The sequence below is a fragment of the Euprymna scolopes genome, chromosome 40 (assembly GCF_053919585.1).
Source record: "Euprymna scolopes isolate OS-2025 chromosome 40, ASM5391958v1, whole genome shotgun sequence".
Lineage (NCBI taxonomy): Eukaryota > Metazoa > Mollusca > Cephalopoda > Sepiida > Sepiolidae > Euprymna > Euprymna scolopes.
In genome coordinates, this window is record NC_136521.1 from 17,877,549 (window position 1) to 17,902,952 (window position 25,404).

The window sequence follows — 25,404 nt, forward strand, 5'->3', positions numbered from 1 at the left end:
GCGATGGACGCAACAGCAAAGATGTCAGGGTTTTTTTTTTTTTAACGTTCTTTGCCCACCATACACCTCCAAACATCCGGGCAATGCCAGGCCCCCAGACTAGTATATATAATAATTGTCTTGCATTCCCCGGAATACATTAAAAAATTTTGCTTAAAGCAAACTCCTTCTTACATATTATTACCATTAAAGGTTTTTCTTCATTGTTGTAGTGAAATTTGAAAATTGAATTTCACGTGAAACCAATGGTAACTACTGAATTGACTTGTCCCGGTAATGAACATATCCAAAAGTTACAAAAAATGATAAGGTAAAAAAGGAATTATTAATGAAAATAGTTTTCAAAGGCAATTAGCTAAAATTGTGTAAAAACAAACAAAAACAAAAGAAACCAGAGTGTTCTAATTGTAACAAAAGGGAGGTAAATATTTCTTAAAACTGAAAATTTTTAACCAATTTAGCAAAACTTAATTTTCAGTAATTGTCTTCGAAACTGTTTTCATTAATAATTAATTTTCGACTTTATTGTTTTTTGTAATTTTTGGATATTTTCATTACTGTGACATGACAAGTAAGTAGATACCATTAGCTTCATTTGAAATTCAATATTTCAATTTGCGAATTCCACTACAATTAGGAAGGAGAACCAAATTAAAATGAGTTATTTCTCTTGATTTTCAGCAGTTATTGAAAAATATTTCATATTATTACTCGTTCGGAACTAAAATAATTTTTTTTTTTGTGGGGGGGGGGAAGCTTTTTTAAATACAGGTAGGTAAATCTACTGATCATTACTGTATTATAATTATATCTACATTGATAAAAATATGTGACCACTTTTCGTATGTCTGTGTATATGTACGTTTCTCACCTCTATGTGACGTTCACATTATTTTTATTAATTTACTATTAATTGATTACTTATTAAAATCAAAACAAAATAAACTTTCCAATAATCCTATAAAACAAACTACTTAAATTACAAAATCGAATCCACCAGAATGGATTTTTATGTTTTTGTAAATAAGCAAGAGGTGGAAGTGGAAGGCAACTTGGCCAAAATTTTGTGAGTAGTTTACCTCTGACAGCATCACATGCTATTAAATAGGGGATTTTGTACAGCAGCTTTGTCAGAAACGTCATAATGTATATGGCAGTGTACACTGGACCCTTGCTCAGCTCTCTCTCACCCATCTGATGTACAATGAGAGATCCATGATCAAATGGATCTGCAATTTGAAGCCAAACCAGGCCTAATACGTCACGTCAAAGGATTTGCAAAAAGCACTACACTTGCCCAACATGGAGGTCATCCAAAAGATAATCGATTATACAAGTATGGTCACGTGAAATGCTTATCTTTTTAGATAAACTGTAAAAGAAACACGAATGTCACAAATTACAAGAAGGTTGGCTGATCAAAGAAAACGTGGAAGCAAGCGATTGAGCAATATCACACAGTGAAATTTAGAAACAGCTGACCTTCTGAACCATGAGCAATTGAGAGTGAGCTTGTGCAACATCAGAAAAACGTTTGACGTCTAAACCAGAGAAAAATTACATTAAATCATTAGAAGAAAAGAAATAAGTTATTTTAACGTTTAGTTAATCGTTTAAATAAAAAAAAAGAATTACTTTGCGATTTCACAATATTTGAAACTAATTTTGAAAAAATTAAAATTAAATCTGCCAGAATACATTTGCATTTTTTATGTAAACACGTCAGCCATTTTTAATTTTCCTGAATAACGCCAGAGAGATAAATAAAGCGAGTGTGTTTATAAATAAAATTTTAAATTGATTCATCTGCATGCCTCCATCACAAACATAGATCAGTTGAACTCTATCAGTAAATTAAAAAGCAGAAATCTCCCAAATCAATTTGCAACAACGTTTTAAGCCGCACTGATACGAATCAGACAAAAATATTAGCTTGGGAGTGAAAAAGGCATCAAGAAAGAATTTCTGTTTTTAAAAATGTTTTTTTAAAAAACTTTTTTAAAATGTTTTTTTAAAAAGTTTTTAAAAATGTTTTTTTAAAAAACTTTTTTAAAATTTGGGAAAAAAAAAAAATTTTTGCATATAAAAAGATCTTTTTTTTGAAAGTCTGAATTAAAAACAATTAAAAATAAAAAAGAAAATTATGTTTCAGTTGAATCTTTCAAAGGATGTGGGGTCTGCAGAATCTCCGTTGGGGTAGCAGGAACAGAATCGTCAACCGATACAGCAGGGACCAAATGGATATCGACCGGTGCGGTTTGTTCCTGCTGCCGTTCCAATTGCTCGCAACTGAGCGCAAGCTTCTTGGGGGGTCCCGTCTCTAGAAACTTGAAAGAATTTAGCGTCGGGGGTGGTGAAGCCAGGGAGAATGTGAAAGAACCCAACGGACTTCGCCTGCTTCTTTCTCGTGGACTCGAAAGCATTTCGTCAGAGAAAGATTTCTGAGAATCGGACGCTTTGTCATTGTCAGTTTCAATGTTTCCGGTGTTGCTACTGTTTCTTGATTTTGATTTGAAGAATCCGAGGCCAGGCCGGATGCTCGGAGTCGAGAAACAGATCCGTCCACCCGCTTTCGAGGAAGGTGAAGAACTGCCACTACCACTGTTGTCATTCAGTGTGAAAATGGAGGTTGGAGATTTTATTTCAAGTTTCCGCATCTTTGGACATGATTCATTCGTCTCGGTTAAATCTTTGAGTGGCTTGGAGGTTTTAGGGATGAGCGAGGAATCTGGAAGACTCCGCTTTGAACTGAATGTGTTAAGGTTCTTCCACTCGGCAAAGTCACTAGGAATAAAAAAAGAAAAAAAAAACAGTAAATTCTTTGAGAAATCATATTCTACATTTTGGAAACACTGGTGAAAAAAAAACGAATTTAAAAATTATTTTTTTAGTATTAATACTTAAATATCAGTCAAAGGGAGATAATTCTAAAATATTATTTTAAAAATTCCAACCTACCTCCCCTGAATTGTAAATTGTAACCATATTTTTTGTTTTATTATTGAGGCTTAAACAAAGTGATCTTTTACGGCAAGTGTTTCTAAATTTGTTCGATATTTTTTTTTTTTATTCCCATAATTCTCAAATAAAATATTTCATTTTTGTTAATTTTTGAATTGAAACGTAAAATGGAATTCTGGTAAAAGCATCTACAAAAATTCTAGTCTTTTGAAAGGTGAATTTGGGATGTTGAAAACCTACACAATTGAAAAAAAGGTCTCAAATTTACAGTCTACCTTTTCTTTGTTTATGTATATTAATTATGCTGCCCAGTCATAAAATGTGCTTAATATGATATTTTAATTTATGCAGATTTTGTATTTATTATTATAGAATCAATTTCTATTGATTCTTTTAAAAATGACTTGGGTGCCATCAGCTAGAATCGAAACCAAACATGTAGCTCTTCAGTGTTCAAAACTTAAAAACATGATCCTAGCTTCAATGCATTAGATAGAGAGAACCGCTGGTCTTATTCTACAGGTGTCTATGCGAAAGTATGTTGCACAATAACATTGCAACTGATATGGAACATCACCCGCCATCAATCATCTGGAATGCTCACATTATCGTCCAAACTCCAATGTCTCCCACATCACCGCCATGTCGCATCCATGCGTCTGTTTTACAAGTACTTAAATGGAATGTGTTCTGATGAACTCATAGCACTTGTGCCCTCTCAACATATCTATTCCCAAGTTGTATTGGCTACTTACAAATTCTAATTCAAATTCACTTACGCAAGCCACACATGATTCTCTAAATTGAAACATTTGAAAACAGACCTTAGGTCACATATGCTTTTCTAGTGACACGATGCTACCATGAAAGAAAAAGAAAAAACACAAACTTATTCCATGCCTGATGAAAACGTATACGATTGAAACTAAGAAGAAAAAAATAGATTTATTATTGGTTATTTTTTAAGGAATTTTAATTTCTGTAAACTTACTTTTCTTCATTTTTATTCCCGTTCTGATTTAAAGTTTGAAAATTGCCATTCGTTGAACACGGCGATAACGGTGAAGTACTTGAAGCTGTAGTTGTCACTGTTGCTGCTGATGTCACACATGCGGGTGTGACGTGGAATGTATGACAGAATGGGTAATCAGAAGTCTCGGGGCGTTGCGACTCTCCATGATATGTCTTATTGATGGTGTCGGTGTTATGGTAACCATCAAATCCCATCAGGTAAGATGTTTTCTCTGAAAAGATTAAAATAAAAAAACAAATTATTTAACGCCACTCGTACACGAATGCTTTAAATAGCGATAACAAAAGTACATAATATAAATATAGTCTCATGTTTTATTTTTATTATCAGTTTGTTTAAGCTGAGGATGGAGCATCCCACAGGATGCCACTCACTATTTCATGCATTCCAACCTAGTGATTGTCTTAAGGCTCTAACCATCCCTGTGCAAATGTTTGTATCTCTCTTGCACTTGGTTCACCAGGTACATTGGCCAGGTAGTTTTTTAAATTTTTTTTTCATGGGCCCAGTTGCTCCTAAAATTACTGGAATGATGGAGATTTTCCAAAGATTTCACTTTCCCCGTTTCTTTATCGTACTTTGGTATTTCATTATTTTCCCCCCTCAGCTCAGTTTAATTTAGCATCATTTTAATAAAATTGGTTCCTTCTCCTCCTTGTCACATATCATTATGTCAGGTTTAATAGTTTTGTTATCTGCGTATGTAGCTGTATGAATTGCAGTCATAGTAGATGGTGTGTGACCTATAGTTTTATATGGATTTGTAAAACTACCGCATATTTTGGCATATAAGATGACCCTTAAAGTTAAAAAATCATCTTTGAAAACTAACATTTCATAAGAGACCAGGTGTTGCAATCTCTAGCCTAGACTAAACAAACACAGTTTTGTGATTTAGCAGTTGTCTTATACAACCAATATATGATATATTAAAATGTGCTCCAATTTTGTACCTCGTCTTATCTGACAATCACCTTATATGCTGAAATATACGAAATGTCAACTGTAAAACTATGTCAGAAAGTAGAAATTTTCCAAAACCACATCTTGTGTTTCATTACTGATCATAAATTATCTGATCACATCAGTATTGCAGAGTTTTTGGCTTTTTTGTTAAGAATTTTTGAAGATTAAATAAAAACAAAACATGCTAATCTAAATAAAAATCGCTTTTATTTCATGCAGTTATGTCATTGTGTAAAAAAATTCTTTTTTCCAGGCATCAAAAAATCGAGAGCTTATTTTTGGTAAATAACTGTAGGTTTTAACAAAAATATTCTTGATTATTTTCAATATCTCTTAAGCCTGAAAATCTGGGGAAGACAATGGAAGTGGTTCCAAATATCTAAGTGCTTTCATAATCTAAGGGAGTAGAAACTCTTATAAAATTTCAAATATATCCTGTTTTGAAAAGATTTATATCATATGTATAAAATTCTCTAAGATGGAAGTCGCATAGAATCTCTAGATTACCTTCTATGAACCGATAATCTCTTTGTCTCCAAGTGACCAATGGAGATGGAATCATTGATTGAGATTGTCGGACTGACTTCCTCATCTTGGTTGTTATAGTCACAACGTTTAGGCCGTTTTGCCCTTCAGCCTTCATCAGGTGTTTTGTATCGAACTGGAGAACCGTTTGTTAGGAGTCTCAAACCCAACCCTTTATTATTATTACGGGGGTACTGTGTTCTGACTCAAGCTAGGCTCTGGGACATAGTTGCTGATTCTCTGTTTTGAATGTTACTTTTCACTGCCTTCGTTCAGGATTGAGCTCAGCACCTTTGGGTAACTGTAAACTTTTATACAACGTCTAGGACCACTCAGCCATATGTCACTGGGATTGCAAAATTTCCGAAACGTTGTGACTTTAACAACCAAGATGAGGAAGTCAGTCCGACAATCTCAATCAATGAAAACAACTCATCTCAAAAATACAGACAATTACTATGGAGATAGAATCCTCTTAAAATTTCAAACATGTATCTATAGGCTGTTAATGAAATTTTAACCATATGTATAAGACACTATTTGAGAGAGTTTTCAAACATTTCAGCCTCTTCTGATTATATCAGGGCGCAAAATGAGAAAGTGGAAGGGGGAGGGGGGCAGTAAAAACGTAATATGGCATTATAAGTATAGTAAAAAAAAGTACAGAATAATTATCTTCATTTTTGATCCCGGGCAACATCGGATTTTTCTGCTAATAAATGATAATAGAAATGGAAACAGGTATGGAATGATGCAAATGATTGAGAGATGAAGAGGGAGAACAGGGGGGGGGGTGACAGAAGAGAGAAAAAAAAGAAGGGATCCATTATGACATCACAATGTAGGCAGTGTTTCAACATGGCCAGTTTAAGAAGTATGTTGTGGTTTGCTTGAAGCATTGTTATACGAATAAAAGGTGTTTTTGAAGGCTTAAAAATAAATAATTCAATAATATTCTTTTATTTACCTGATTGATTTGTTTTTTCTCTTTTCTTTTTTTTTCAACTGTAAAAATGTAGATGGTATTTATTTCAAAGGTTCTTTCGAATGTATCACTCATCATCAGTGGAGAAATGTATATCCACTTTCTAAGCTGTCAACTGTAAAGCGGCAGTTGAGTTTTAATTTTTCTATAAAATTCAAATGCTGTTTTAATTTAAATTAATTATGTTAACAGCTAAGGGGAGGTAATTCTATTATTTACTTTTCTATAGATTTTTCTGATCTAGGGGAAGTAATTCTATATTCCTGTTTAAATTTATGGTTAGATCTAAAGGAAAATTATATCTATTTACTTATTCATTTGTTTAGATTACATTAGCTGTTTAGGAAGGTAATTCTATTTTTTTTTTTTTCTGTCGATTTTCTGATCCAGGGGAAGTAATTCTATATTCTTGTTTAATTTTCTTAGTTTCATCTGGTGAAATAATTATATCTATTTATTCATTTATTTAATTTATTCATTTATTTAATTTATTTATTTTATATTTTTCCTTTTTTTTGCTGTATGAATTATCACTGAGACCATATTAGGGAAATAATTAGTCTGTTTGTGTCTTTATTAGAAGCATGTTAGATCTGTGGAAACAGAGGGAGGATAACAGATCAACAAATCAGATAATGAACTCGTTATAAAAATAAGGACAAAGAAACTGAGCAGTGTAAATTTGTATACTTTTCAAAGACTGTGAATACATCAAGGAAAGTTTGTGGAAGAGAAGTTTCCAACAGTGCAGGTCAACGGGCTCTCAGGTCATAAAGCACAATGAGAATAACACTACTGTTGAGGAAAGTAAGCCAAAAATTTAAAAAAAAACAGATTATAAAACATTCAAGTTGCCAAAAACCAATGATACTGCTACTTATGAAAATTTTGATAAGGAAGTAGTTATAATAATATTAGGAAACACAGAAGAGAAATTGGAAAAATCAACAGAGGTGATTTATAAGAAAGGAAAAGAGAGATATGGGTTAGAAAAAAACAAATTGACAAATATCAGAATCCTGAAACAATCTCGATGAGAAGGAAAACTTCTGATCTGAAGACGAAGAAAAAGAATCTGCAAAAAAGATGATGACGTGCAATAGAAGGGAAAGATGGATTAAAATAGCTATTCGATAAATATACAATAGTTCAGAGACCAGTTAAAGTGTTGGGTTTTTTTAAATAAAAAATATTTATTTAAATTCTAATTTTCGATCCATAAGAGTCTTCATCAGGAAAATACAATTTTTTTTTCTATGCAGCATATTGTCTGTTGCAATATTTTGGACTTATAATGGGGTATGATCCCACACAGTCGGACGATTCTATTTATAAACGATGCTGCTAAGAACTGACGAATCAAATTAATTCACGTTCTGCTACCAACCAATCAGAAACCAGAATTGCTTCATAAATATTAAACCTTTTCTGGAGCAATTTCACATGTTCTTTTCATGGGTTTCGACACGGTAAGAATATTTTGTTCTGTGGAACTGTCTACTACAAACAAGTCACCTCCCAGGACTTGTGTGTAACAGCGAACCATCTGAAACTGTTCTGAAACTCAAAATGGCTTACACTTCTAGAGGTTATGGGCCCAGCATGCGTCTTTATTTCAATGGATCCGAATCAAAATTCAAATTGTGGCAAGTTAAATTTCTAGGATATCTACGAATCCAAAAGCTACACAAAGTACAACAAACACAACCTGAAAACAGAAACGACCCCGACTTCATTGAAAAGAACGCAACCGTCTTTGCGGAATTAATACAGTGTTTAGATGACCGAAGTCTATCACTGGTAATGAGAGAAGCCCTGGACGACGGCTGCAAAGCATTAAACATATTGAGAGAGCATTATTTATCGAAAGGAAAACCACAAAATTATTTCTTTATACTCTGAACTGACCTCTCTAAAACGAATGGAAGTCGAAACTATTACTGATTATATTATAAGAGCCGAGACAACTGCAAATTCTTTAAAAATGTCTGGTGAAGTTATAAGTGACAGTCTGTTAATTTCCATGGTCCTTAAGGGATTACCAAGTGATTTCAAGCCATTTACCACCGTGATAACCCAGAAAGAAAAACCCATGACTTTTAGCCAATCAAAGGTAGCACTCAGAAGTTACGAAGAAACTGAAAAAATGATCAGAGAAAAAAACGAATCCACAAATATCATGAAATTTAAAAATACACACATAAAAACACCAAAATCGAATTATACCCATGCCAGGAATAAAAAACGCAACTTTACCAAAAGCAAGTTTTTTCCTAAGAAAAGTACAAAAATTATTTGCTATAATTGTGGACGACCTAACCACAAGAGTTTCCAATGTAGATACAGGACTCAAAATGGCGACTACATTAAAAATGTAGTGAGCTCTGTTAGCGAACATACATTTTTATTTTCATGTACATTTGATGCTTCAACAAACAATAATAATTTTCTTGTCGATTGTGGGGCCACGGCACATGTGATTACAAAGGAATCTGATTTTATCAATTTTGATCCCAACTTTAAGCCACAAGATCATTTTGTAGAACTAGCTGACGGGAGTCGAGTCAATGATATTGTTTTGAAAAGAGGCAATGCGAAAATCTCGCTAAAGAACAATAAAGGTGAACAGTGTTTCTGTATTCTAGAAAACGCTCTTCTAATCCCAAAATTTAAACAAAATATATTTTCTGTACAAGTTGCCACAAAACAAGGTGCAAATATAAACTTTAGCCCCAATAAATCAAAACTGGTATACCCGAATGGAACTGTATTCGACATTAAAGAAAATGGAAGACTATATTATTTAAATAGCGTAGTCCCATCAAAAACCGCCTGCCATGATCTACAGACATGGCATAAAATTCTTGGACACTGCAATATTCCTGATATCAAAAAGTTGCCAACTGTAGTTGATGGAATGCAAATACAAACATCAAAAACCTTCAACTGTGACATCTGTACGCAAGGGAAAATGACAAACTATCAAAACAAGATACCAGACAAAATGGCCAAAAAAATCCTATCAATGGTGCATTGTGACTTGAACGGTCCCATAGAACCGATGGCCAGAGAACATTATAGATATGTGTTGAATTTCATAGATGACCATTCAGGTTTAATAATGGTTTACTTTTTAAAGAACAAATCTGATACCCTGCTAGCAACTAAGAAATATCTAGCCAACATGGCCCCCTACGGTGAAATCAAGTGTATTCGCTCTGACAATGGTACGGAATTCACCAATAAAGACTTTGAACTTTTACTAATTAACCATCATATCAGGCATGAAACATCAGCTCCTAGATCGCCACACCAAAACAGGACTGCTGAATGTGCGTGGCGGACACTTTTTGAAATGGCAAGATGCCTACTCATTGAATCAAAACTCCCTAAAAACCTCTGGATGTATGCACTTATGGCAGCAGCTTATATACGCAACAGGTGTTTTAACAAAACACTCTCTAAAACTCCATATGAATCTTTCTGCGGTAAAAAAACAAATTTAAGCAGAATGCATATATTTGGTTCAACTTGCTTCGCATATATAGAGAAAAAGAGTAAATTGAATATTAAAGCCGACAGAGGTATATTTCTTGGATATGATAAAAACAGTCCAGCCAATTTAATATTTTTTCCCGAAAAAAATAAAATAAAAAGAATCCGGTGTGTAAAATTCACAGGCACGTTTAATTTTACAGACGAAAACCCATCATATGAAGAGGATGAAATTATATTACCTCAAATAATTAGAACAAACGAAAACAATAAAAATGACGGAGACAAGAGTGTCCATGATGATGATGATGATGATGATGATGATAAAGTCGAAAGATATCCCAAAAGAAATAGAAGACGACCCGATTTTTTTGTGGTCGACAATATAAAAGATTATCAAATCGACTATTGCTATTCAATGGAAAATGTGCCAAAAAGCTTCAACGAAGCAATTAATTCAGAACATTGTGCTGAATGGAAAATTGCCATGAAAAAAGAAATAGATGCCTTAACCGAAGATGATACCTATATGGTAGTGCCTCTCCCAAGAGATAAACATGTTATTTCTACCAGATGGGTCTTTACAAAAAAAGAGTACAGCAGCAGGCGTAGAACAGTACAAAGAAAAATTTGTTGATAAGGGGTACTCTCAGATTTACGGTAAAGAATACTTTTCTACGTTTTCACCGACCACAAACCTAACGACAATCAGAATTTTACTGCAAGTCGCATCACAATATGACCTAAACATCCATCAAATGGACGTAAAAAATGCTTATTTGAATGCCCCAATAGACTGTGAAATTTATATTACCCCTCCAGAGGGATTTATAATGAAAAATAAAAATAGCGTGTGGCGACTTAACAAGTCATTATATGGTCTAAAGAAGAGTGCTCAGTGTTGGAACACAGTATTTCATGATTATATTATTAAACAACAATTTAGACAATGCGCTGTAGACCCCTGTTTATATACCCAACACAAAGACGATAAACTACTGATTTTGGTTTTGTGGGTCGATGATATTTTAATCGCATCAAATTGTGACATAATGTTAACTGATGTTAAGAACAAATTAAGTAAAAGATTCAAAATGACCGATCTTGGCAAAATATCCTGGTTTCTGATGATAGAATTTACTCAAAGCAAAGGACTTGTTAAGATGACTCAATCGAGATACATCGACAAAATACTATTAAAATTTGGAATGGGAGAGTGCAAGAAACGCTCTACACCGGTCGAAAATGATATTAATGTTATGTCTAAGTGACTATAAAAATATATATTTATTTTTGAGCAGAACAAACACAAGGGACTTCCCCATTATAAAAAATAGGGAGGATGTTGCAATATTTTGGACTTATAATGGGGTATGATCCCACACAGTCGGACGATTCTATTTATAAACGATGCTGCTAAGAACTGACGAATCAAATTAATTCATGTTCTGCTACCAACCAATCAGAAACCAGAATTGCTTCATAAATATTAAACCTTTTCTGGAGCAATTTCACATGTTCTTTTCACGGGTTTTGACACGGTAAGAATATTTTATTCTGTGGAACTGTCTACTACAAACAAGTCACCTCCCAGGACTTGTGTGTAACAGCGAACCATCTGAAACTGTTCTGAAACTCAAAATGGCTTACACTTCCAAACATAGTCTTCTGTTCTTATTGAAGATTGAGATTTTTTTGTCAGAGTCTGGTAGCTTTGTGCCTTGGTGTTATATGAAGATATCAAGAGAAAGTTATGATATGGAATGAGGTAATGAAGGAGATTATGATGGCAGAAAAAGAGGGAAAGTTTTACAAAGAATTTTGTGAAAATCCTGTATAAATTTGCAAAGTGACATTGAAAGTCAAAATAATAATTTTGACTTTGACTTTCCATGTCTCACTAACTTTAGCAAATAGGGTGCATACCTTTATTAGTATTTGCTAATATTTTCTCTCCTCTGATGAGATGGTAGACATCGAAACCCTATAGGTTAAGGAGATTAATTTTCTAAAGCATTCTTTATCTTGCTTAGAATAATAAAAATTCTTTGGTATGAAACTCAACCACTTCATTTCATTTCAATGAGAGTTTTTTGAAATTCATTGAATTACAATTTAATTTATTTGCTCTATCGTGCATATCGAGCAATTCTTGTTTAGATGGGATAACTTATAGAATATTACTGCCAGTAATATTTTGTAAACCTTGCAATCTAACTTTTCCATAACAACTGATTGTTAAATAAAAACTATTCTGAAGTATATATATATATATATATATATATATATATATATATATATATATATATATATATATATATATATATATGCCTGCTTGACTGCTTGAATCTTATATTCCGCAATCAGGGGATTCTATCTTTTATCTTTTGACAGGTGAATTAATATATATATATATATATATATATATATATATATATATATATACACATATATATATATATATATATATATATTAGTCTAAAGAAGCTTTGAATAAAAAAAATGTAAAAATAAAAATGAATGATGCAGTTTAAATTCCCCAAAAAAAGCAACTCGCTTTAACCTATCGCAGACTTAGCACCTACGTAACCAGACTTCTAAAAAGTTTATAATAACAAAAGAGAATTCATTTATATAAGGAGAGGAGAAAAAAAAAAGCCTTAACTAAAATTGTTAAATAGAAATAGACTTAGCACTTGCATAAGCCGATTTCTCAAAGGTTTTAAATTTTACAAGAGAATTTAACTATATAAAGATGAAAAGAGAAAACGTTTAAAGTTTTCTCTTTTCATCTTTATATAGTTAAATTCTCTGAAACCTGAAATTTTGTAAATAGAAAACGGGGATCCTCAGCTGTTTACCATGTAGCTGTTTCGGAGATTTAAAAACAGCACATCTGTTAAATACATGGCTCTCCAGTGGAAAATACCACTTCCCCAATAAGAAAATGTAGAACAATACGGTTACTATTTATACTGATATATAAAAAAATAAAATAAAAAATAAAAAAATGAATAAGTAAAAAAGATAAACTATAACTAAGTAAGTTAAGATTACAAGATCTATATATATATATATATATATATATATATATATATAAAGGAACAAGTTATTTGTTCATCAACATTTTGTCTTTATTTCGAGACTTCCTCTGAATGAATGAAATCAAGAAAACAAAAACTCCAGGACAAATATTTGAAAATTTTCTTGTGAAAATTGTGACGCAGTTCCATTTTAGAAACGGAAAAAGATGTTGAAAATTCGAAAAACGAGGGGGGGGGGGCTTGCATTGTTAAAGAGAGGGAGATTTTTAATAATGTCCTATAGCCATTAATATATTTTTAAAAGATATGACGCAGTTAATATTCTTTCTGGAAAAAAATATGTCGGTTAAAATTCAAATATAGGTGTGTAACTAAACACATACCTCGGTTTGTTCCTTTTTATTTCTCTATTTTGTCGGAATACTCTTTCCATTATTCTCATCATTAGGGCTATGACAAGAGAAAATTCTTTTCATTATTTTGACTCTCGAGTATATATCAGTTAATATCTTATATGTTTTTAGATAGAGTGATGTGGTTATCAATTGACTAACTATGTCTAACTGTGTCGGATATATACTTGAGAGTCAAAACAATTATAAGAATATTCTCTTGTCACTCATCATGTGTGTGTGTGTGTGTGGTGTTCAGAGGCTAAGTATTGAGGGTGGAGAGTTATATGTTTTGGTTTTGATTCTAGCTGATGGCACCCAAGTCATATAAAGGATATGAAAATTTTTTTAGATCCAGCTTGCTTGGTAAAATCCATGTTATGCGTTCTTTACATCCGTTTGGTAATAAGGTCCAAGTTATATATTGGGCAATCCACATAGCTGTGTAGATATTCGAATCTGGCAATTTATACAAGCACTTGCCCGATTCAGATATCTACACAGCTATGCGGATTACCCGATATATAACTTGGACCTCATTACCAAACGGATGTAAAGAACGCATAACATGGATTTTACCAAGCAAGCTGGATCTAAAAAAAAACTTTCATATCCTTTTTCTGCAAATCCTCCTGCTACAGGACTTCTGATAAATTTATTATTTTGACTTTGACTTTCCATGTCTCACTGACTTTAGCAAATAGGGTGCATACCTTTATAAGTATTTGCTAATATTTTCTCTCCTCTGATGAGATGGTAGTCATCGAAACCCTATAGGTTAAGGAGATTAATTTTCTAAAGCATTCTTTGTCTTGCTTAGAATAATAAAAATTCTTTGATATGAAACTCAACCACTTCACTTCATTTCAATGAGAGTTTTTTGAAATTCATTGAATCAAACTTTAATTTATTTGCTCTATCTTGCATATCGAGCAATTCTTGTTTAGATGGGATAACTTATAGAAAATTACTGCCAGTAATATTTTGTAAACCTTACAATCTCATGTTTCCATAACAACTGATTGTTAAATAAAAACGTATATATATGTTTTTATCTCACTACCATATATTAGGTTCAATACAATAATCAATGAGGAATTGTCTCTATAATAATAAATAAAAAATCTGCATGAATTAAAATATCATATTTAAGTGTATCTTACAACCGGGCAACGCCAGGCGGCCTACTAGTTTAATTATACATATAACAAATACAGATACCAGAGGTCACGGGGCATCTTAAAATTAAAAACTTAAGCATGGTGAAGTTATAGATTTGCTGATGCAAACCTTAAAAGAAAAAAAAACAAAGAATTTCTTTTCATAATTCCTGCTCTTATATTTTGTTCTTTAGCGAGGAGGGAGGAGTCAGTCAACTTACCTTGTCCTGTTAGTGGACAACCTGATGAGAATCCGGATTTTTGCAACAAGACGTACAATGCTTTGTGGGCAACTTTCTCTCCGTTTCCTCCGGGAATATTTTCCTTCATCAATGAATGGTTGGTAAGAGTTGCTTTGTAAACAGCAGGCGAAATTTCTTCATTCCATGTATTTTTTAACCATCTGTGAAAATCGAACATCAAAATGATCAGATCTCTTAGAAAAAAATCAATTGGCAAAACCAACAAGTTTTCAATCAAGTTTGGGATCCACGGCAAGTTCTCATCCGAGCTCGAATCTATGGTTTCTTGCCAAACTTTCAAACTTTCTGTTCCTAAACCTAAATGTAAATTCCATGAACAAAGGTTCTTTCTTAGAACTGCATGCTTGTGGAACTCTCTTCAGTTTCTCTGCTTTCCAGTTGACTACAATATATGGTCATCTTCAAGTCCAATGTAAACAAGTTCTTGATGAGCCATCCCTTTAAGTAATCCAATTTATCAAATTTACACTACTAATGATTACTACAATATTGTCCCATTGACTACCGTACACTCATTAACCCTCATCCTCAAGTGGCCTCCAGGCCTTGATAAGTGGTGACTCCTTTGTAAAAAAGAAAGATAAGGAGGAGAAGAGAAGAGTTGTAGTAGTAGTAGATGATGATAATTTTCTTATCAAGTGTAGTATTAAATTGCAGAATCCCCAAATAGTTTTGGTATTTTACACCCTCCTAAAAATAAACAGGGATCTTTATCATTCGCCGCCAAAAAACTTGAATAAAATATTCATAATGACGTTTAACGGACATTGATAATAAAAGATAATCAACCAAAACTTAATCCAAACGTTTCCAATCACGGATTGCTGTAGTTGATAATACATGACACAACAAATTCACTAATGTAACATTTAAATGTAATGTGGACAAATATTTTGTTGCCCAACTCGCTATTTAGGATGACCCCTATAAATCTGGCTCCTAATCACAGTAGCTAAAGGGTGCAGCTCCTGGCATCAGATATTGCATGTTGACGACAGTAACATCTTTGAAAAGTGCCAAGAACACTGCTAACAATTAATATGAAGGTAATATGGTGAAAGGATGGATGAAAATATGTGATGAATGGGTCACCAGTTAGCAAGTGCAAACTTAACAATAAGATTTTCAAAAAGAAAGCGAAAAATTTTGCAGAGAAGTAAAATATACTTTGAAATACCAAAGTTTGTTGAGAAGTTTTGAAGTTCTTGAATAGACAAAAGAATCAAAATATTTCAAAGTCTTGTTGTGTGTGGGTGGGTGAATTTACCTTCTGGAGTAGCTGAATTGTTACTGCGGAAACCTTGAAAGAAGTTCAGCTTAGGGGACTCAATGTTTCTAGGATAGGTGTCGTTGATGCTGAAAGCTAAGGCATATCACAGGTGTTACCCAAAAGAACTTTGATTTCATTGACTAAGTCACTGTTTTATTTATAGGTTTAGTTAATTTGACATAGACTTGTTACTTTTGGAGTTTGAAATGATTTTTTTTTAGTTGGAAAATATTGAGTTAAGATGTTTCTGTGAAAACTCTGACTTGCTTTTGGAAGTAAAGAAGAAAACATAATAAAATGAAATATAGAAAGAGGGTGGCAATACAAAGTTATTTGCTTTTTGGAATCCAAATTGCATCTCTAAGTAAAAATCTGATGTGGTGTTTTCGTGAAAGAAGTGCAAAAGAAAAAGTAAGCCGAACAAAAACTTTTGTGTTCATTCGTCTCCTACATTAACTTCTAGTCTACCCGGGCCCCTTTATGTCGCAGTACTAATGTGCCTTGTTTAAGATAATTTAAAGTAAAAAGAAGTATGAAAACTTACCGATAAATATCATCGGGCGTTCCGTTTTGAACAGGGCAAGACATGAAAAGACTCGGACCAATAACGGCATCGGGCAATCCTAGTTTCAAAAGTGAATCATTCAGTTTTTGCCAAATGCAAATCACCCATTCAACAACATGGAAAACCGGGTCATCAGACCCGGGGAGTTTTCCGTTGTTGCCTTGAAGGAAACTGCGGAGGAGATGTCGTGCAAGAAGACCCTGAATTGGTTCCATATTGTTACGAAATTGGACCCAACGGAAGCGCTGTTGCACAGATGCCTTCAATCCTGACAATCTGGAAAAACAAAAGACGAGGGTAAAAAATGAAAACAGGAGTCTCATTCTAACATTTAATAACTTTATTGTCTATCTTTGTATGAAAAGAATTGAAAAGAGTTTATGTATAAGAGACATCAATGGAAGATTAGACAGCCATATTGAAAGAGAGAGTTCATGGATGTATGTTGAAATTAGTAGTAGAAGTGTTCGTCACTAAAAATCAAAGAGTTATATAGGAAGATGTAACAGTCCATGCATGTAATATTTTGAAGTCCTTGTGCAGCAATAGCCATATTGGCTTATTTGTCTTCTTGTCGACCCAGGGCCAAAGACCCAGGCAAAGTTGCGCCCCAACAAAGGAGTGTGGTGTCAAGAGATAGTTGGGAAGAAAAAGAAGGAATTGCCGTGTGTTTAACATTTTATAAACTCAGTCACATGTTCAACTCACTTGCGTGATGGTCTTTGATTGAACAAGCCAAAATGCAAGGTGCCCGTTACAACCAATCAGTATTGATGTTATTAACTAAACATATTTGAAATCTTATACCATGCGTATTCGCTTTTGCTGCTACAGACGCGAAGGTGGAAAAGAAAGTGAAAGAAAACTTGACATTTTACCGCTATGCCATGACACGACCGAAAGTGTAAAACGTTTAAATTAAACCTAGTCAATCAAAAAGATGACATGCAGAAATGGCGTTGCTTTTAAACCTCCCACAAAGGTCGTTTTTAATGTAGGGGAAAGGCAGCTCCCTCAAAAAAGGGGGCACTCTGGCAGTATCCAAATAAATAGTAATTGTCTCAGCATGAATGGTTTCTCCTACAGGAAGTGCTTTCGTGTTTGAATAGAAAAAGATAAACACACGGCAGAGACAACGGGACGGCAGGAATTTTTTAAAACTCGATCAAAAAAATAAAAAGATAGAAACGATATCCATTTGCAAATCTGAGATATTATAATCTAGGAAGTATAAGAACACTTCTCTCGGAATCTAACCGACACGAGAACCCCGACTGAAAAAGCCTTTCGTGGACATCACAAATGTGCGCACCCATTTTGTCCTTTATATATATAGATTTTTTTAATATTTTCCTTCTCATATTATTTGGATTATTCAAACTACAATTCTGATCTTGGACATTATTCTCACAATGTTTCGACCAATATAACCTTCAACTTTTGACCTTCAGGTCACTTAGAACTGACTGTTACTTAAAACCTTTTCATTGGATATAGCAATTCGTTCCATTTTTAACCGGATTTGATTCCTATCTCTTAACGATATCTGTCATCTTTAATTCTTGTGCAGAATAGAAAGACATTTATAACAATTAAGATCTATGTAAAAGAGGAATAGAAAAAGCGAAGGAGGTTAGTAATAAGTATTGACAAAGATAAAAATATTACATTACATATTAAATTATAGAGTTCATGTATATGTATTGTACACAGGTGTTGAACTCAAAAGTCTGACAGTAGGTTTCTTGGATTATACATATCCTTATTGAAGTCTAACCTAGGGTCAAAGGTCCAAGAGGGTTCTGCTGTACTAGTCTGAGCCACGTCGAATCGGTACCGATCAAGGAAAGAGGAAGTAACCTTGTTTTAACCTCTTTTATCAACTCTGTCACATCAACTCAGCTCACCTTAGAGATTACCTCTGATTGGGCAAGCCAGGAGGGAAGTTAACTGTTAGCACCAATCAGCATTGAACTTATAAACCAAACACAGATTCGAATAAGTAAAGTGCGAAGTATCGCTGCTACTGCTGCTGTTATTGAGGTTGTTTGTAATCATGGCTGCTATTAAGTGTCTTGCTGATTATGCTGGAAAAAGGGAAAATGTCCAAAAATAAACCACAGTACAACACAAATAGATTATTGGCTTTTCCAAAAAAGTCAATACCTGTGAACCATGATCAGTTTTAAGTATCCAGACGTTACTCAGAGGCTTAGAACAACTGCTAGCTGACACACGTCTGATGCAATGAAAAAGGTTGAGCTCACCAGAAAATGGAAGTCAGTTGACTTATGACATCACATCTCCATTCACAGTAACTCATGGGCAACTAGTGCCCTCCTCCTGCCACCTCATATTATTCAACACTTTATCTGTTGTATTATGTGTCCATCGGCCAAAACGTTGTAAGAATAGCACCTAAGATGAGATTAGTAGTTCAAATCATGTTCGCTTGGCCAAAAAGTTCATTTGTTTTTTTTATGTCATCTTTCCAGCCTAGTAAAGATCATTTTATATTCCTATTCTTCAAATCCTGTAAGTGAGTATGTTCAAATTCTTCAAATCCTGTAGGTGAGTATGTTCTAATTCTTCAAATCCTGTAATGAGTATGTTCAAATTCTTCAAATCCTGTAATCAGTATGTTCAAATTCTTCAAATCCTGTAATCAGTATGTTCAAATTCTTCAAATCCTGTAATCAGTATGTTCAAATTCTTCAAATCCTGTAATCAGTATGTTCAAATTCTTCAAATCCTGTAATCACTATGTTCAAATTCTTCAAATCCTGTAATCACTATGTTCAAATTCTTCAAATCCTGTAATCAGTATGTTCAAATTCTTCAAATCCTGTAATCAATATGTTCAAATTCTTCAAATCTTGTAAGTGAGTATGTTCAAATTCTTCAAATCCTGTAATCAGTGAGTATGTTCAAATTCTTCAAATCCTGTAAGTGAGTATGTTCAAATTCTTCAAATCCTGTAAGTGAGTATGTTGACGTCTGTGTAAGAAGCTTCTGAGCAAAGGAGTTCTTACATTTTTGCTTGTATTTCAGACCTTGAAATGGAAGATTAAGCAGAACACTCAACATCGGATGCTTTTTTTACGATAGAAAAGAGGAAAAAACGTATCAAAATCTGCATAAACATGTGTAATTCTATAACAAGACGGCATGTCAAAAATGGTTTGCTTGATTCTGAAAAGGAATTTTTTCAAGTGAGAGACACTCCTCACTCTGGGCGGCAAAGATGATCAATAGTGACCAAGTGAAAGCCATAGTTGAACAAAATTACTGTTTAACAACCAGACAAATTGCAGACATTCTCAAGATTTCTAAATTAAGCATGGAAAATGAATTGCATAAATTTGCTTATGTTTGGGTTCCTTAATAAATTGTCATCTATAATGTAAATCTCACCTGCTGTTTAAATGTATGTATGTATGTATGTATGCCTAAAACTTTCGAAAGAGGTGATGGATTTTCACAAGATCGGTATTGTTTTAAAGCACGACACTTCGGACGACAAATATCGAAAAATTGACCAAAAACATTAATTCTTTCACCCTCAACTAGGCACTTTTCTACAGGAAAGGGTCGCTTTTTTCGCCGATATTTACGAAAGTTATCCCCTCTTTTCGATTGACTAGCCTTAATTTAAACCTTCGCCACTTCTGGTTTGGCGATGTATGCAACAACAAAGACGTCACATTTTTTTTTCACATTTTTTTCCTCCTTCGTGGTACGGGTTTGAGCCTGCCTGCCTACTACGACTTTTTTCTTTCTTTTGCTTAACACACACCTTCAAACACCCGGGCAATGCCGGGCACCCAGGCTAGTTGTCTTATAAATCAAATAAATTTTAGATAATACACTTTTAGATTTTATGTAGATTTGCTAACATTTCTTTCTATAGGGTACACACAAACATTGATTCATATATATATATATATATATATATATATATATATATATATATATATATATATATAAAGAAATGAATCCACTTTTATCAGAGGCACAATATTCTTGCAAAATTATAAAAGCAAAATAATATCTGAAGAGTGAGAAACACGAAACACATGTCATATTAATATAAATAAAAAACAAATAAATATTAAAACTTGACGTTTCTGAATTTTTCAGATGAGGATTGGTTATTTGTATTATTATTCATGATGAGAACAGTAGTCCGTACTGTTCTCATCATGAGAGTTTGACAAGATACACCTGAAGAAGGTCGGAGGTTACATCGACCAAAACGTGAAAATCACAATCAAGATGAGAACAGTAGTCCGATGAATAATAATACACTAAAACATTAAACAAAAAAAAAAAAAATAGTAACTGTTGACAGCTTCACTTTTTTAAATATATTCTTTCGTCTCATTGCAAACACACTACATTTTTAATATAAGATGAAAACCATCATTGAATTAGAACATATTAAGAACAAATAATGAATTAAGAATATGTCCTTTTGCAAACCAATATGCAAGAAAGCCTTACCGTAATTTATTCATCGTCCCAATCACATAGAATCTGTCTACCAAAAAGCATGTCAGGTTGGTGCCATCATCTGTGAACCAAAGAAGAAAGAAAATGTTTAGAGATGATTGTTTTATTTCTTTTTTTAAGTTTTGTCTTTTGCAATCCGTCATCCATTTTTTTGTGAATTGTGAAAAGAAACAGTCCATAGTATTGAACATATTTGATTTTGGAATTATTTGTACAATTTGTCATATCCACCAAACTTGCTTCATCATTATTAGCATATTTGGTTTAACATCCATTTTGCATGCTGACATGCATCGTTCTGGACTTTTCCTTGCAACTAAACTCAAGAAGTGCGGTTACGGATTGCGCAACCCTTGTCACACAATTACATGTGCAGCTGCCCTTACAGAGACTATCCATTGTCTTTTGAGATTAAATCAATGGATCAAGATGTACATAAAGAACTTGAAGCATAAAAACATTATCTAAAATTACTGGATTTGGCAAAAAGGGTTGATATACCATAAAACAACCAAACCACTACTATTCATATATTGTGTAGACATATCCTGTTCTGAAGACATAAACACATAGCAATACTACTTTTGCTAATCACACAACTATGTTTGCCTTGATTATTACTGGCTTGTAAGGTCACACGGCATAATCACATTGACACACCAGTTCCCACTGGATCATCGAAGTTAAGCAACGTTGAACTTGGTCAGTATCAAATGGGTGACCATTTAGGACTTCCAGGTGCTGTATATGCTCTCCGCTTATCTTGACATTGTTTCCAGCCCTCCTGGACTTCTCCTTGCCACGGGACTAAAACAGTGCCAATTCAGGAGAGGTGTGGTTGAAGATTGCGCAACCACACAATTACATGCACATCTGCCCCTACAGAGGGTATCCTTTGTCTTTCAATACTGATCAGAGGCATCGATGTGTTGGGCAGCTTTCAGAAACAGACCCGAGATGTGAAACCCAATCACTCACTTAGTAGTCAGAAGATCTTAACTTTACACTTTCAAGTTTGCCATGAAAGTAATGAAAATTTGACTATGACTTGTGAGAAATTTAAACCTCCCTATGAAGGGGAGGTAATGCAACATTATTAAGAAGGAGACAATTGTATTAAGAAGAAAGGGAAAAGAGAAATAAAGAGAGAGAGACATCACTATCTACTGAGCAACAACTTACAACATGTCAATAAAACAAGACTTTGGCTATGTTGACATTGCTTAGAAATATTTTGTTACATCTGAAATCAAATTGTTACAAGAATAAAAGTTAAAAGATTTCAAAACATTAAAGGAAAATTCTCGATTGCTGACCTGTGCTCACTTTGAATGTATACCGTTGACCCCGATGCTCGATGGCTTCAAGCAAATCATGGAGGATCTCTGGAATATTGATTGTGTCTAAACCATCCAGAATCAGAATACGCGCAAGACGATTGGTGTTTTCTGTCTTTATTGGAACCATGCAACCTGCAGAAAAATGAAAAAAAGTCACAAAATCTTTACAATCGTAAAAAATGGCACAAAAAATGTCTAATCTCAATATCTGTAAGAACATAAGTCAGTTTTGAACCTTATCCTAACTCTCCACCTGAAACATAAGGATGGGCTAAAATCTTATCTGGGTCTTACTTTTTACATATTGTATAAAGTATTTTCAAAGTTACGCCATGGAAATGTTTATAACTCAAAAAATATTTATCTGATAATGCTGAAATTTTGCCCGGTGTTTATTGTTATCAAAGCATATTAGATTCATACATCAAATCTCGATCTCTATTATTATATAAAAGAAACTTTGTTTGTGTGTGAGTTCTATTGTGAAGCGATTTATTGAAATAAAATATAAAAAGACACTATTGAAAAGTATACAACAAAATTTTTTTTAAATTATACAGATAACGATAACACAATTAGTCTTTATTTTCATTTTTTGATAAAATTTGATAACAAAATTTTTAAAAATGTCTTTATTTTATTTGAAATTTTATAAGTATATTCATGGTATCATAAAAATAATTTTTTTATTTATTTTAAAAATTATTTGAATTTATATAATAAATATATGTTTATGAAAGTATAAAAATAAAATTATTGAAATCAAAATAACATTTAAACATCATAAAAATCGTATCCAATACATAATATTCCCAAAATAGTTTTTAAATATTTTAAAAAGTGTTTTCAATAATTCTTTTCAAAAAATTAATTTCAATAATATCTACTACAATATAAAAGAAACGTTGTCCGAGTTTCTGTTTGTTCCCTATGAACTTGAAAACGGTGGGTCAGTATTTATAAAATTTCACATGAAAGTACTTTATGTGCCAGATAGTGTTTTTAGATAGGTTTTGCGTTGAAATGTCTTCGATAAGTATTGATCATCGAAAAAATTCAATAAAAGACTGAACAGGCGATTTTGGCCAAAGTTAACACCTTACACAGCCTAACATCACAAGTGCATTTGAGAAGTTTTATTACCACACAAGCCGAAAGGCTCGATATATAAAATCAACAGTAGGTTCTTTGATATAACAGAGATGCATTCAAAACGAATGTTTCTATTTAAAACACAATTGCACTGTGATACTTTTGTATTTTAAACTTAAATTCAAGTCATTATATATAAAAAATAATTTTATATAATCAACAGTAGGTTCTCTACAGTGCAATGTAAACTACAATGTATTATGGACTAAATCAATGTAGGGAGGCATGTGAAGCTTCGTCCCGGTGCACCACAATGGGTCCCCAACTAGAACAGGCAATTAATTAATTTGATTGAAAAATAGGCAATGACAATAAAAAATATGGGAATGTGAAACATTCATTGATCATCAATCCCAGGCAACGTTGAGTCATTCTGCTAATTCTGCTGTAAATCAGAAATTGAAATTCCATCAAAATTTTCACCATAACCAAATTTGTAATGGTCTTATGAGATATAGGGCTTCATTGACTACAATATGGGCCAAGTAGTGAGTCTCTACAATTCATCATAACTTCAAATCATAACCGTTTTTGAATTTTTGAGATGAGAATTATTTGGATACCTTAGTATACAGGTTTTACTAAAAATGTACAACCAAACATGTGCCTAATCAATGTACAACATATAGAAACAACATGTAAAGTTGCTCAAGTCATCAGGATCTGAATCAGATATTTTAGTTGTGCCGAATTTTAGTCATACATAAGGAGCTTTACTAAAAATGTACAACTAAATAATATACAATTGTTTGCTCCTGATGCTGATTTGCTATTAAAACAACTTCAACACAAATAAATGACTGCATTTGTCAGCACAAAATACTGTAAAAATCTTTGTTTAAAATAAACAATAAAATGAATTTTTTCACAAGTTTCAGATGAGAGATTATTTTTTGGCAAATATATTTTTACATTCATATGAAAAGTATTTACAAAAAATAATTTTTTTAAAGTATTCTCTCTCAAGTCAGATAGTAAATAGATACATAAATATTTATTTGCACAATGAATTCCTTATCGAAACAATTATTTTTTCCAATTCTGTGCATTACTTTTTTTCATGGTTTTATTAAAAATCTTTGTAAAAAATAAACGTTTGCATTTTAGATCAGCCATGCCTTGATTATACTTATTATGCACGACTAAAAATTAAGCATGATTTTATGCAGTCTAATTAAATCTGACTGAGATCAAGACTGAGGTAATTATTTAGCACACTGTATTGGAAAAAATAATTCTCAGTCGTTAAGCATTTAATTAGTCAAAGCAACTTCGACAGTTTCAAGTTTAATTTAAAAAACAAAACAAACTAAAAACAAGCAATAGTCAATAATAATAACTTAAAAATAAATGTTTGTGAAAACTTTAAAAAATGACTTTTTTTCCCATTTTTTTTTTTTTTGAGAAATGAACCTCTGTTGCATTATAATAAAATGGAACTTTATGCAATATTATCTATATATCTTATAAAAGTGAAATTGTGTGTGTGTATACATTTCCCTACAAAACTACTCTGTCAATTTTCAGTCTACAGACTCGAGATTTGACATACCTTATGTCAAATTGAGATTTATTGTATTGAGGTATTGAGATTTGGGAAAATCTTTTTAATTAGATTTTCAGCCAGAAATTTGGCTGTCAAGGAGTTAAAGGTCAATGATTTGACCATTGAAAACTCTACCAAACTCCTCCGCCAATTTTGGGCCTAAAAACTTGAAATTTTAGATGTAGGTTACTTGGA

At 32.9% G+C, this 25,404-nt stretch overlaps 1 protein-coding gene across 1 annotated transcript in view; it reads right to left on the minus strand.

Annotated features, from left to right (window-relative positions):
- Positions 1-27: 27 nt before the first annotated feature.
- Positions 28-25,404, minus strand: part of LOC145265397 (cortactin-binding protein 2-like) — a 344,684-nt gene continuing 319,307 nt past the window's right edge. Inside the window, exons 17-22 of the mRNA XM_080121218.1 lie at positions 22,488-22,643; positions 21,163-21,232; positions 16,639-16,935; positions 14,783-14,964; positions 3,953-4,205; positions 28-2,784 (exon numbers count right to left, since the gene is read on the minus strand). Of these exons, the coding sequence (XP_079977344.1) occupies positions 2,142-2,784; positions 3,953-4,205; positions 14,783-14,964; positions 16,639-16,935; positions 21,163-21,232; positions 22,488-22,643 (1,601 nt within the window). The 3' untranslated portion in view covers positions 28-2,141. The remainder of the gene's footprint in view (positions 2,785-3,952; positions 4,206-14,782; positions 14,965-16,638; positions 16,936-21,162; positions 21,233-22,487; positions 22,644-25,404) is intronic.